General features: G+C 34.5%; 1 protein-coding gene across 2 annotated transcripts; it reads right to left on the bottom strand.

The window, feature by feature from the left end:
* Positions 1-359: 359 nt before the first annotated feature.
* Positions 360-8170, bottom strand: LOC110377374 (uncharacterized). Of its 2 annotated transcripts, none has more exons than XM_021336255.3 (7): positions 7891-8170; positions 7599-7813; positions 7077-7397; positions 6836-6941; positions 1871-1986; positions 1657-1718; positions 360-545 (listed from the first exon to the last, which is right to left on the bottom strand). In XM_021336255.3, exons 2-7 carry the CDS (start codon positions 7782-7784, stop codon positions 473-475), a joined length of 864 nt encoding a protein of 287 aa, XP_021191930.1. In that variant the 5' UTR covers positions 7785-7813; positions 7891-8170; the 3' UTR covers positions 360-472. The 2 variants fall into 2 exon arrangements, with proteins under 2 accessions (XP_021191930.1, XP_021191919.1); XM_021336244.3 differs by having other exon boundaries at positions 7599-7802; positions 7891-8169.
* Between the last annotated feature and the right edge of the window lie 4869 nt (positions 8171-13039).

Raw genomic sequence — 13039 nt, 5'->3', positions numbered from 1 at the left:
TATTTTGGGTCGAGGCAATAATTTTCAACCGACTTCCCAATTAGGAAGTTGTTGTGAGTTTATGTTGTCATTACACTCAGAGGCGTGGACATGGTGGTCTCATTATATGAGGAACGATAGATTGCGATGACGCTATAACATAATGAAGAGATAGATGAGACAGTCAAGGGAATTCGTAAGCGGTATGAAAGAAGTACCACTTTTGCACTTTATGATTTAGTTTTCATGAGAACCTTCACCATCCTGGCCATTCATTTGTAAAATGACTGCCACTGTGGGTATTGAACTACCAAAATGGTTTTTGGTTACAGGAGATGTTTCCAGGATACTTTTTACAGCAAATAAATAAAAAATAAAGATTATATCAATTCACTTCATTATATTGTAAAAATAACAATCATGGTATTATTTGTATATGCTTATGTAAACAAAATTATAATTAAATACACATGTGTATATAACTTAAATCTAATCAGTCTCTGTTATTTCGACGCCACCAAGGAACTCCGGTCACATCTTCTTCTGAACATATATTTACGGTAGGTCTGAAAATAAATAAATGATGATGAGTGAGAGAAGAATTTCTATAATCAAAGCGTTTTAGTAATAGGGGTTAAAGTATGAAATTGCCGATTTGTACTGAAAACCTAAATTGTATTTTTTTAAAATTTTTAACAAACTTATTTAATCAAAATAGTTGCCATTATTATCTATACATTGCGGTCATCTAATAAGAAGGTCATTTATGCCTTTACGATAGAACTCTGAGGATCTAGACTGCACAAACAGTGTGAAAGAATTTTGTTCTGCCTCCTGGGAAGAAACTTCTTGTGACGTAGATAATTGTCCAAATCACAAAAAAAATGGTCGTCCGTTAGAGCAAGGTCTGGCGAATATGGAGGAAGACGAATAGTTTCCAACTGCAGTTCCTGAAGAGTTAAAACGGTTTATTTTGCTGTATGAGGCCTCGCGTTGTCATGGAGCAATAGCGGTGAAGGTCGATTCATGAGTCGTGGCTGTTTTACTGCTAATTTTTTCAACATTATTCGGTGTTCGGCTGGGTATCTGGGTAGTTTGACTAGGATCGGCGTTCACCGTCTCTCTTAATTTCTCGTTAATCACCTGTCAGGCGGTCTTTCTCATGGCTCGTTCTTCAAGTCGAAGTTTCCACCACGAAAGCGTTTAATCCAAAATCGCACGGCGCGTTCTTTAGCAGACACCTCTTCAAATGCAGCATTGATATTGCGGGCTGTTTCTGCCGTTCAATCCCGCGTCGGAACTCATATTCAAAAATTACTCAAATTTTCGCAGTATCCATCTTTCTTGTTTAAGTTGAATAACAAAAACAATTGAACATCGATAATCAAAAGTTTCACATTTTTTAAAAGAAGAACATCACAGAAACCACGTGAAAAAAGTTCCATTCGAAAACCTCAAACCATGAAGACTCTATGGCAATTCAAAAACCTACTAGAATAAAACGGCAATTTCATACTTTAACCCCTAATATTATGCAGTCACAGCGCGGTGGTCACAATATTGTGATGATCGAAAGCAACCATCGCAATTAACGAAAGCAATGGGACACCTTTATAATGATTCCCTAGTTAATCAGCTGAGAATGGCCTCGAAATTATATTATTTGCTAGGACCTACCTATATACTTGACTATGAGGTAATGTGGACGTCAACAGTGGGCAAGCTTGGGCAGGAGGTTCCTGAAACATATCATAAAGTGGGTTATTGCAGTTCATACACCAGCTAATCAATTTTTAAATTACAGACTCCATTGTATTATTTGGAGATGATTTCATTTTAAGGTCATATTCTCAGAATACCAGTAAATACTATTAAACCCTTCAAAACATACCTGAATGGATTGCATTGGTATATGCATATTGGCACGCAGTTTCCTTTGTCTTATCTCGCGGCGAACGCAGCACTGAACGCCAAGCAACACGCCGCAAACACAAGAAGATAAGCATCCTGTTGACAAAGATTTTGGGATAAATTACACACCACATATAGCAGGGCTGATCAACCTTGTTGGACCTCAAGGTCAAGTTAAGTTGAGATCGATTTTACTACTTAAGGCCTATTTGCAACCCTGCTTCTTGTTTTTTAACTTTTGCTTCTAGATTAGAGGCTTTAACTAATTGGCTTATTATTTTCCGGGTGACTAATAACTTAAAAGGCGACAAATGTTTGCAACAAATAAAATAACTTGGCAGCGATTAAATATTTTCGCGACTATTATATTATGTAAGGTTAAAAATTGAGGGTGTTATAAAAACTAAAAACTAGCAGCTGCGTTTGGGTAGCAAATAAACTATACCAGTCAATTGAAATATTAGGTGAGGAGCTATTTATAATGACTTGGCGACTAATAATGTTAGTAGGGTAGCAAAGAAAATATAAAACCAACTATTTCGTGCCGACTAAAAACCCAGTTTCTGGCTTCGCTTTGTGGATAGCTCTAAATATTAAAAGGAGTACAATAAAAAGGAATAAGAGTTAATTATTAATATTTTGGTTATTATAATTTCATGAAAACGGCGGAAGGTGCGATGGTTAGATACGAGTGTAGTGGGAGGTGGCGGGGAGCGTGCGGGTGCACTGCTAGCAAGCGGCGCTCGTGCGGTAGTTAGATATTGTTATTGTTTTCATTATTCACCAGTACATAATGTGTGCAACTAAGTAACACGTTAATGTTTAGTTTTGTTTATTTGGTGTAATATTTTAGTGAGTTACCTTTATTTAGTGATTTATATATGAAGATGAGTCATTTAGAGTTAGCTGGACCAAGTCGTGAAATAAATTGTAATGAAGGAGTGCCGGATTACTATTCAAGCGGAGCAGAATCAGATGATCAAGGACCGACGAATCCCAAACGTGGACGAAACAAACTTTGGGTTTTTAAATCTAAATTTTCAAATTTGAAAGAGGCGGAAGATTTCGTGAATTCAAAAAATACTTGGTCTCGGAAAGTTACGCGAATGACAGAAGAGGGGCAAAAACGTTTTTACAGGTGTAATAAAGTTCGGAAGATGGGAACACAGTGTGCGGCGGAACTTTATGGTTTGTTCCCACTAGTTCTACTGCTTAGTTCTACCGTAGGACTAATGGGAACTTTTTTTCCCACTAGTTCTACTAATTGTGGTATAACAAAATAGTAGAACTAGTGGGAATTATGGTTTTTATTGGTATTCCTACTAGTTCCACTGAACATTGGCAGTAGAACTAATGGGACATAATTTTGTTCTACTAGACAGAAGAAGTACAGTCGACGGCCGATAGTTGTGATTTTTTTTAGAGCTCAAAATCGATAGCAGTCAGAATAACTTAGATTTTTTTCATTACTTTCAACAAAAATTAAATGTTTTTCTTTATAAAAGTACTAGGATAGCAGAAATAAAGAGGAGCTAGTTAATCTTTTTGTTCTTCTAATTTTTAAACAGGTGGAGGTGTTATCAAATTTTATAACACCTCTATGGTGGTATTTGACACATTGATTAAAAAAAACACACACTAAAGTTAGTTTAGTAAAAAGGTTCTTCTAACCTACAGACAGACATGTGTTGCTGGGGAGTTTGTTGCGCCACTTCTTCTTCCCAGCAGAAACACATAGGAAATGGTGAAGGGTGGGCGCTGTGTATTGTAAATTCCTGACGTTCATAAAGTGCTGTCCTGCAGCCAAGTTTGAATAAATGATTTTTGATTTTTTTATTTAGATTTTTGATTTTGTTAGTTTGATGTGAGTGTTGTGTTTGAAACTAACAGTCTTAATACAAAAAGTTAAACATCTGTTGAACACTTGTCTAAAAAAGTGTGGCTACAAAAGGGACCTTAGTTCAACGTCGTTTGACATTTTTTTGACAAGTGTTCAACAGACGTTTAAAAGTTTTTGTGGTACGACGGTTTTCGTATAGTTACATTCCTATTCAATGTGTATTATTATAAGCAATGTCTTTTAATTAGTAGTGTTGTAGATGAATATCAATGTCTGATTTTAAACACCACCTAGCTCCTCTTCATTTCTGCTGTCCTAGTACTTTTATAAAGAAAAACATTTAATTTTTGTTGAAATTCATGATAAAAAACTAAGTTATTCTGACTGCTATCGATTTTGAGCTCTGAAAAAAATCACAACTACAGATAACCACCCAGGCCGTCGACTGTACTTCTTCTGTCTAGTAGAACAAAATGTCCCATTAGTTCTACTGCAAATGTTCATGGAACTAGTGGGAATACCAATAAAAACCATAATTCCCACTAGTTCTACTATTTGAGGTGTAACAAAATAGTAGAACTAGTGGGAAAAAAAGTTCCCATTAGTTCTACGGTAGAACTAAGCAGTAGAACTAGTGGGAACAAACCAACTTTATTTAGCTTACCCTGTTTGTTTTTTGTTATTATATTTTCGCAGATTTTAGGTTTGACCAATAGATGGCGCTATACGTCCGGAATAAAATTTATTTTTCTATTTTTTTTGTAATAAAAACTATCCTATGTCCTTTCTCAAGTTCCAAACTATGTCAGTACCAAATTTCAAACAAATCAGTTCTGTAGTTTAGGCGTGAAGAAAGGACAGACAGACAGACAGACAGACAGAGTTACTTTCGTATTTATAATATTAGTTAGGATTTGAGAATGGAACCGACAATGTTCATGCATATCATGCAGACGCTGAACATAATCACGAAGATATTGGCAGTCGAGGCGAAACGGCATCGACGCTCGTACGAAAACCGAAATCAACAGGCTGTTTGACTTACATTTGAAGCCTAAAGCTATATTAGATTCTCTTAAAAAAAATAATGATCTAAAGTTGCCTACAAAAATTCAACTAAATAATTATTTAAGTGATAGGCGGCGCGTGAAATTTGGACACCATACTATTCACTTAGGTGAATTAGAAAAGTGTATACATGATCATGAAGCTATTCCTGAAGATGAGGATTTATCCTCATCTTCAGGAATATCCAGTACTTCATAACAAATGGTTTACCATTTGTTATGAAGTACTGGATATTAGAGCGTGACCAACCGATCTTCAGATTTGTTTTGACAACAAGAAAATTATTAAAGTTTGTATGTTCTTCTGACGTTTTTCACGCTGATGCAACCTACAAATTGATATGGCAAGGCTTTCCTGTTTTTATTGTTGGAACCACAAATAAAGATAGAAAATTTTATCCCCATTGCTTAGGAGTTTCTACTAATGAACAAGAAGAAGACTTTGAGATGATTTTTAGTGGATTAAAGGAGAAAGTTCATTCACTGTTTGATCATGATTTACAACCAAAAGTATTGGTGTGTGACGCAGCTCAAGCAATAAAAAATGCTTTTTTCCATGTTTTTGGTTCTGATAATAATACTGTGCGTATGTGTTGGGCGCAGGCTAAAAAAAATATGCAAAAGTCTGTTGAAAAGTTATTAGAAAAAAATACAGAAAAGATATTCTACAAGATATAGACGCTTTGCATAATGCATCATCAGTTGATGTTTTCAATGCTGCTGCCCATGCTTTTGTTGCCAAACATGCTACTAAGACAGCATTCATACAATACTTTAAAAGGGAATGGCTAGTCAAAAACCCTAACTGGTACCTTGGGGCTGCAGCAACCTTTTCACCGACCACAAACAACGCCTTAGAAGCATTTAACAAGACTATCAAAGATAATACTACGATGCGGGAACGTTTTCCACTTTCACGTTTTCTTGTTGTGGCGAGTAATATGGTCACCCAGTGGTCAAACCAAATCTCTGAAGACTTATTCCCAGAGACATACAACATTGTACTCAAAGAATGGACAGAAGGATATTGTTGGGCAAAGCAGAACATTAAAGTAAAGACTTTAGCATCGAATTCTACAAACAATGTATATGTAGTACCTAGTGAGAAAGCTAGGGCTACGGATATGACATATAACGAAACATGGCATACATTTGATGAGTATAAAGAAAAAAACTTTGCGTACTGGAAAGTTGTACTGCCAAAAACAGAATGGAAGAAAGGCATGTGCAATTGCCCTCAATTTTTTAAAATATATGTTTGTAAACATATAATAGGCCTTGCCATAAGGTTGAAACTAGCCACTCCGCCTTTAGAGGCCAAATTGACGAAAGCGAGGGCGTCCTGCCAAATCTAAACTTGCCCTAATAATACAGTAATAATATATTTTTTTATGTCATTATGTCTACCTCCGTAACTTTTTACTGTGTAACATTAATACTCAGGTATAACTACTGTCTTCTATGTTTTTTTTTTTTAATAAATAAAAGTTATTACTCTTTTTATGTTTTTAATTTTATCACCTATAGTTTTGAAAATAAAAGCCAGAAAATATTTTTCTGTATGCCATTTTAGAGTTTATTTAAAGCTATTAAAAAGTCGCACAATATATATATAATATAACCTCGTTTATATTTATTCTTCACCCAAACAATTTTAAATAGAACCTGATTTGTATTATTTATGAATGCCCATTTTCTATTTTATTGTCATCATTAAGTTTTCGCTTAGATATTAATTCAGTTGCCAAAAGAAAAACTTGATGCCAGTTTAAATTAAAACGGACCTCATAACGGATATATTAATATGCTACCTTTTACTTATTATGATACTCCTTATTAGCTGCCAACCTATTATAAATGGTACCCACTCTATTATTTTTTTAAACCTATTTTCGTTTTACTTTGTCGCCGCGTTAAATACATGCCTAACTAATTTAATGTAACAACATAGTATGTTATTTTCAAAATTAATTGGACAAGGGAATTAGAGCAGGAGCTTAGCTTTAGTGGTATGGTGACTAGACTGTTGTTAACTTACCTATGTATACTAATACTCCGAGATCTCCATTACGATTTGTACGCCTCAATACTATTCCAGCAATACATAGAGATATTCCAGTTAATATACCTACTACAAAAATAACCTGAAAGAGAACAATTAAAATTAATAGTGTGCAAAACATGTGTTATGAAAAATTGCAGTTTTTGCTAATGTAAAAAGCATGAATATAATATTTGTATTAATCTTTAAAATTAACAAGGTAATTAAAGTATCTCACCTGTAGAATATAATAGCAAACATATTCAAATCCAGGGCAATGGCCACCACAAGCCCCTATAATGGGTACCTCGGGGCTTATGGAGGGTACCGGCGGCACCGGTGATCTGTTAGCAGTCTGCGAATGGGGCTCCACATCACACAGTGGCAGGGAGAATGCAGAAGCACACTGTGGAAATGAATAAGCTTCTGCTGGCAGACGGTGAGTAGGAACTTTCTCTACATTCTTGTAATTACGCCAAGTTCCGCCACCGTACGGCGACTGATATACAGGGGATGGAGGCCCATATTCTCTCACAGTACCATTATAGTAATGAGGCATCTGAAAAACACAATGAAGAAAATAAGTATGTATAATACCACTATTCAGTTTTAACACTTGTAAATCAGATATTGGCTTAATATAATAATGACTTAAGTAGGTATCATCTTTTGTAGTTGATGAGAAAACTGATTTATTGTTTACAAAAAAAAAATACAGCTGGAGTACATAGGTAGTGTTTTTAAGCACAGGTGCACATACTTGATAGGCATTGTCGGATGTGGAGCTGTCGGTTCCAGGAACTTGGTAAACTGGGGTATTAATATCTTCCGCCCACGGGTACTTCGCCCTTTGTTGTGCAGCCGAGGCGAACTGCTGTTCACTTCGGGGCACCACCGTCGTTTGGTACGGATGCACAGTTCGTGGCGATATTTGTTGCTTAAACATCTTTCTTTCCAATGTTACCTAACAAAGAACTTATAAAATACACAAAATAAACAGAAACAATAAATAATGCAACGTGGGAAAGATTTTTACAGGGTGTAGGACTTACCTCATTATGTGTTGACTATTATGAAAGATGTATTTTCTGTAACTTATGTAGTTTTTACATACTCGTAAAAAGCAATACACCAAGTAATACTTTTCAACAAAGATGAACAGTGTTTACTTTTTTGTCAAACATAAACTCATTCCGCAAGACCCTCCGCCATGTTTTGTACAATTTTGTTTGTCTGCAGTCTGCACAGACTATATAGGCAGGTTTTTTTTGTCTGACTCTGACTGACAGTTATTTCGTTCAGTTCATTCTAAAATCAACGGATGGGAACTACTGCAACTACACGAAAGAGGGCGTCTAATCGACTTTACTATTTTTTACTGAGGCATCCACAGACTAAATATTGTATTTTCGTGAAGATCGTAGAACAAAAACAACGAGCATTCTCAACACAGATTACTATATGTAGCAAGCTACAGATGGGACAGTCAAATTGTACGAGATTAGTTCCACTTTGTCGGCTCTGGCGCTGCAATCGTTCTGTCCTAGTAATGCGACATTTTCAATATAACGTGTTACCGATATCGAGGTTATAGTGCTGTGCTTTTGTCGACGTCGCGTACAGTAGGGTGGCTTAATGTTTTTTTTTTTTTTTTGAATAAAACAAACTGTAGTTGGGATTATCATTTATTAATTTTCGATGTTCTTAGTTTGTGTTTTTTATACTTATTAAATGCCATTATTTGCATATCACTCATTTTGTTTATATATTTCTCCTCTAGCTTGCCTTCCAATATTTTATTTATAATGTTGCACCAATTGTGGCATTGGAGGCGTATTATTAATGTAATAAAATATTCTGAAATATTTAACTTATGCAGATTGCACCCAAGCCAGGAAATATTTTTTTTATTGAGTATTACTTTTAAGTTTTTTTTTATATTTCCCTTATGACCTTTAATATTTAAATAATCATGAATTGCTTGGGCGCATTCTCGATATAAAATAAGCAAATTTTCTTTGGGATATGCCAAATTATTATTTTTTAATCTTTTGTACTCTCTGTATTGTACATATTTGTGTATCCCTTGGATTTCAGTTGTTGTGTAACTTTTAATACACTCTTTGCAATTAAATTTTTTTGTCATTTTCCTGCATATGTACCCCGCAGTATACGCTGACACCTGTACTCTCACTTTTTCTTCTACAGCTCTTTCGACGCTATTTCGTCTGCTAATATTTCTCAAAATATTTTCTTGGCTAATATCTCTTGAAATATTAGCAGACGTAGAAGACAATGGCGACATTGCGTTTGGTGAAACATTTTCGTCTTGTGACTTCAATGAACTAAATAAATAATTTAAATCTATTAGCAAATCGCCATTGTCTTCTTCACAATTAGAAAATTTGGAGTTAGGACTTAAAATATTGCCCAAAACTAAAGATTTAAAAGTGTATATGAATGTATGTACATCAGGATTTACATTCCTATAATTAATGGACCTAATGCGACCAAAAAAATTTTCCAAGGGATCTTGATTTAAATGTCGGGGGTAAAAATATTCTACCCCAAATTTATTAAATAATAATTTAGCTAATCCCAAGAAGCTCTCCAATGTCACAATCCATCCGTCTAGCGACGGAACACGCACAGTTCTAGGTTTTCCGGCTTGAACCGAACGTTTACTATTTGTGTCCAAAAACCTCATATTTTTTATTTCTATTAAAGCTTTTCGCCAAAAATCTTCATGTGGGGATTTATTTTTCACTGCACACCTCAATTTTCCTTTGGATCCCCCTGGCGATCCATTGACGCTGTCGAAGAGATCGTCAAAAAACAGGACTACTGCTGCTGTGGTCTCCATAGTATCCAAGGAACTGTTGAGATCCTTATCTGAAAAATTAATAATGAAATACTATAGTTTATTCTTATCAGTCACATTTTTAGTATTTAGACAGTTTCCTTTTTATTTCATCCTACTATTATTTCGTATGAACACTATGATATGCACAATATAGCAGTTGTGGTAGCCTAGTGGATGAAGAATCAACCACTCAAGTATGACTGTGGTTTCGATTCCAGGTCAGGTAAATGTGAATGAAACTTTTCTAAGTTACAGACCCAACATACATAGTTGGGAAAAAGGCTAGGCAGATGATGGTGTGGATACTCAATATAAGGAAGGAATTATACTTACGAACAGAAAGTGTATACTCAACATTGCTGCAGTGCGAGCACTCAAAACTTGGGCAGCTGCCTTCACCTTCATTTTCTTTATTTTTTTTGGGTCAACATGTTCTGTCGTCAATCTTGGTAATGCTCTTGTGTGCCCTGATCTGTTATCTATATCATAAATATACATAATGTCCTTCCAAGTTGCTCGTTTGTTATGGTATATTATATCCTTTTCAACAAAATTGTTCCTTATCCCTTTTAATAAATGTGGAGGGTCAAAAAATAAAAACAAATCACATCCACCTATATGAACGGTATTATCTGAAACAAAAAAAAAGTAGTAATGATTAAACACAAGGAATTATCATCCTCATCCTCCGAGCCAACTATGTTGAGGTCAGCTTCCAGTCTAACTGGATGCAGCTAAATACCAGAGATTATGTTGCTCAATTTTGTTTCATTAAATCTATATAAATAAAAATGAATTGTAGTTCGTTAGTCTGATTAAAACTCGAGAACAGCTGGGCTGATTGAGCTGATTTTGGTTTTAAAATGTTTGTAGAGGTCCAGGGAAGGTTTGAACGATACGAAGTTCGCGGGATTAGCTAGTTAAATATATTTTTAAATCAATGCATAAATAGTGTAAGATGGAACTTTTGATGCATACCTCCATATCTTTCTTTTGTGCTTCTGAGTCGTGCAGACTCTTCTTTTAATGCTTTAAAACATGACCGAAATGTTGATCCTTGATCACAGAGTATAGCAAGAGGAACTAGACCTGAATCACGAATGCGAGGAATAATTACTTTTAAAATTTTTTGTAATTCTGCTGTTGATATTGTTCCAGAGATAAAATAATATGCAATGCTCTGTCTCCATGAAGAGCATATTCCACGTATCATAAATACCAAAGCATGATCAGCCAGTTTCTGCTTTCGTTCCTCTGCTATCTCTACAAAGCCATTGATTTTGTCCTTCCTTTCATTGTATATGAGTCGTGGGGTGAGAGCAACTTCATCAAATACCAATGTACATAATTTCTTCTTTATATCCCACCCCCGGGATACTTCCTTAATGTGATCAAAGATCTTATCATTTATACCACACTCGAATTCAATGTTTTCGGAAAGCCTTTGAAGTGTCCTCTTATTGGGTAAGGCAAACATATTTTCCAACAATTTATACCCTTTTGGACTGTGCTTCCATAAGGTGAGGGCAATTAATTTTTCATTTACAGAGAATCGTCTCGCCATTTTATTCTTTCCAGCAAGTTTAAGTTGCATTAGTAAAAATGTTTTGGCTCTGTTGCCAAGTTTTTCAAAATCTTTCATAAGGTTTGTGTCTGTGATGAGGTTTTGTGCACTTTGCAGTCTTTGACCGCTTGTATCACCAATACTCTTTTTTGCACGTTTTATGCAATTTTTAATACATCTGCGAGTTTTGCTTGACATTTCTGTCGTCGGTTTGCCTGAAAATACATAGAATATGATTAAAATTGATTTACTAAAAAAAAACATACATATATTACAATTTAAAATAGAGCCCCATCATACCTATTTGGACATGACTTGCTGATTTAAGTTGGGAAGTAGCCATTCTTGTATTGACATCATTCAAATTAACGGGTTTGCCACCTGAAACATTGATAAGAGTCAGAAATACTTTTTTATGTTGCAAACAAAGCAATGATTTTATGAGCACTATAATTCAATAGGTAAGCATCTATTTTCATTTGTCTTACTAACCTTTAATCTGTGATTCTGAAGCTATTGCTATTTGGCTGGTTGACGGGAGCGATGGCTGATGGTCTTGAAGATAAACATCTGTAATGAATAGTAAAATAAAAGTTATTATATGTGCTGCAGTATTTGTGAGGTTGTATACATTCTGATGTTTTTTCATCATACATACATTTTCAATGATTAAAAATTTTAAATGTGTATTACAATATCAAATTATAAAAAAAGAAGAAAACATCTAATGTTGTCTAAATATGTTTGATTACATACATTATTTACATTTACGATTGATTATAAACATTTAAGAAACAGAAATAATTTATGCTTAGTCACTTGTAAATATGTCATAATTATTAAATTGAGATACTAACCTTCACTCTGAATTTTTAAAGTAATTGTTGTTCCACTTGTTGATGGTAGTGAATATGAATGATCAATTAAATGAACATCACCTGTAAAAAATATACAACACTTATTTATATTGTTTGTATATATGTATAGCTGTATGATGTATCAAAATTCTATGAAAGATTTTCATGATATGAGAAAACTATAGAAGTTTCATCTAAAATGCTGTATGAATGATAATAACACACACACACCTTGCATGCCCTTAACAATGTTTATAGTTTGAGTATGATTGTCATCCTCAATTTGGGCCCCACAGTAGTTGTGCTCCTTTTCCACTCTGTACTCTGGAATTATAAGATGAATTTATTAAAATAAAAGATACATTTGTAAGATAGGTGACAAAGGCACATGCTAAGTAGCACCAACTGTTCTTAAAAAAACTGTTAATATTAAAATCTTTCAGTCTTAGTCACTTTATCAGAATTATGCTACATACATACACTCTATGTATACTAAATTGGTGGTATTAAGAATTAAGATCATACCACCATACTCAATGGAAATCAATTAACTTCAGAATCTGTATAAATTAATCACAAGCTTATTACCCCGCTGTGTACATAGTAACAATTCACTGTCCCCACCAAATAACATCGTAATCGATTATTATGATAGAAGTGCTTTTATAGGGAATTATTGTTCTAGAGGTACGATTACACCCTGTGAATTTTTTTCACGTGATTCATGCTATTACTTTTTGAGTTACACATTTTGTAATGAATTTACCCATAGTATTCTACTCTAAATATTTCAGTAAACCGTTATTACAAACTTATTCAAGTAGAAAAAATAAAACTGATTTTGGTAAAGCATGTTACCATATTATTTGCATTTACTGTTACCACAATAGATTGTTATGAACAGTGAATACTATGGC

The sequence above is a fragment of the Helicoverpa armigera genome, chromosome 2, assembly GCF_030705265.1.
Source record: "Helicoverpa armigera isolate CAAS_96S chromosome 2, ASM3070526v1, whole genome shotgun sequence".
Lineage (NCBI taxonomy): Eukaryota > Metazoa > Arthropoda > Insecta > Lepidoptera > Noctuidae > Helicoverpa > Helicoverpa armigera.
This window is presented reverse-complemented; position numbering and strand designations above follow the sequence as displayed.

What these genes read in the sequence shown, in the direction of transcription:
- LOC110377374 (XM_021336255.3), bottom strand. Translation starts at nt 7,784, where the DNA reads ATGTTTAAGCAACAAATATCGCCACGAACTGTGCATCCGTACCAAACG. An exon ending in CATCCGACAATGCCTATCAA is followed by an intron (nt 7,398 to 7,598) that starts GTATGTGCACCT and finishes TGTGTTTTTCAG; the next exon opens with ATGCCTCATTACTATAATGG. An exon ending in TACCAATGCAATCCATTCAG is followed by an intron (nt 1,719 to 1,870) that starts GTATGTTTTGAA and finishes GATATGTTTCAG; the next exon opens with GAACCTCCTGCCCAAGCTTG.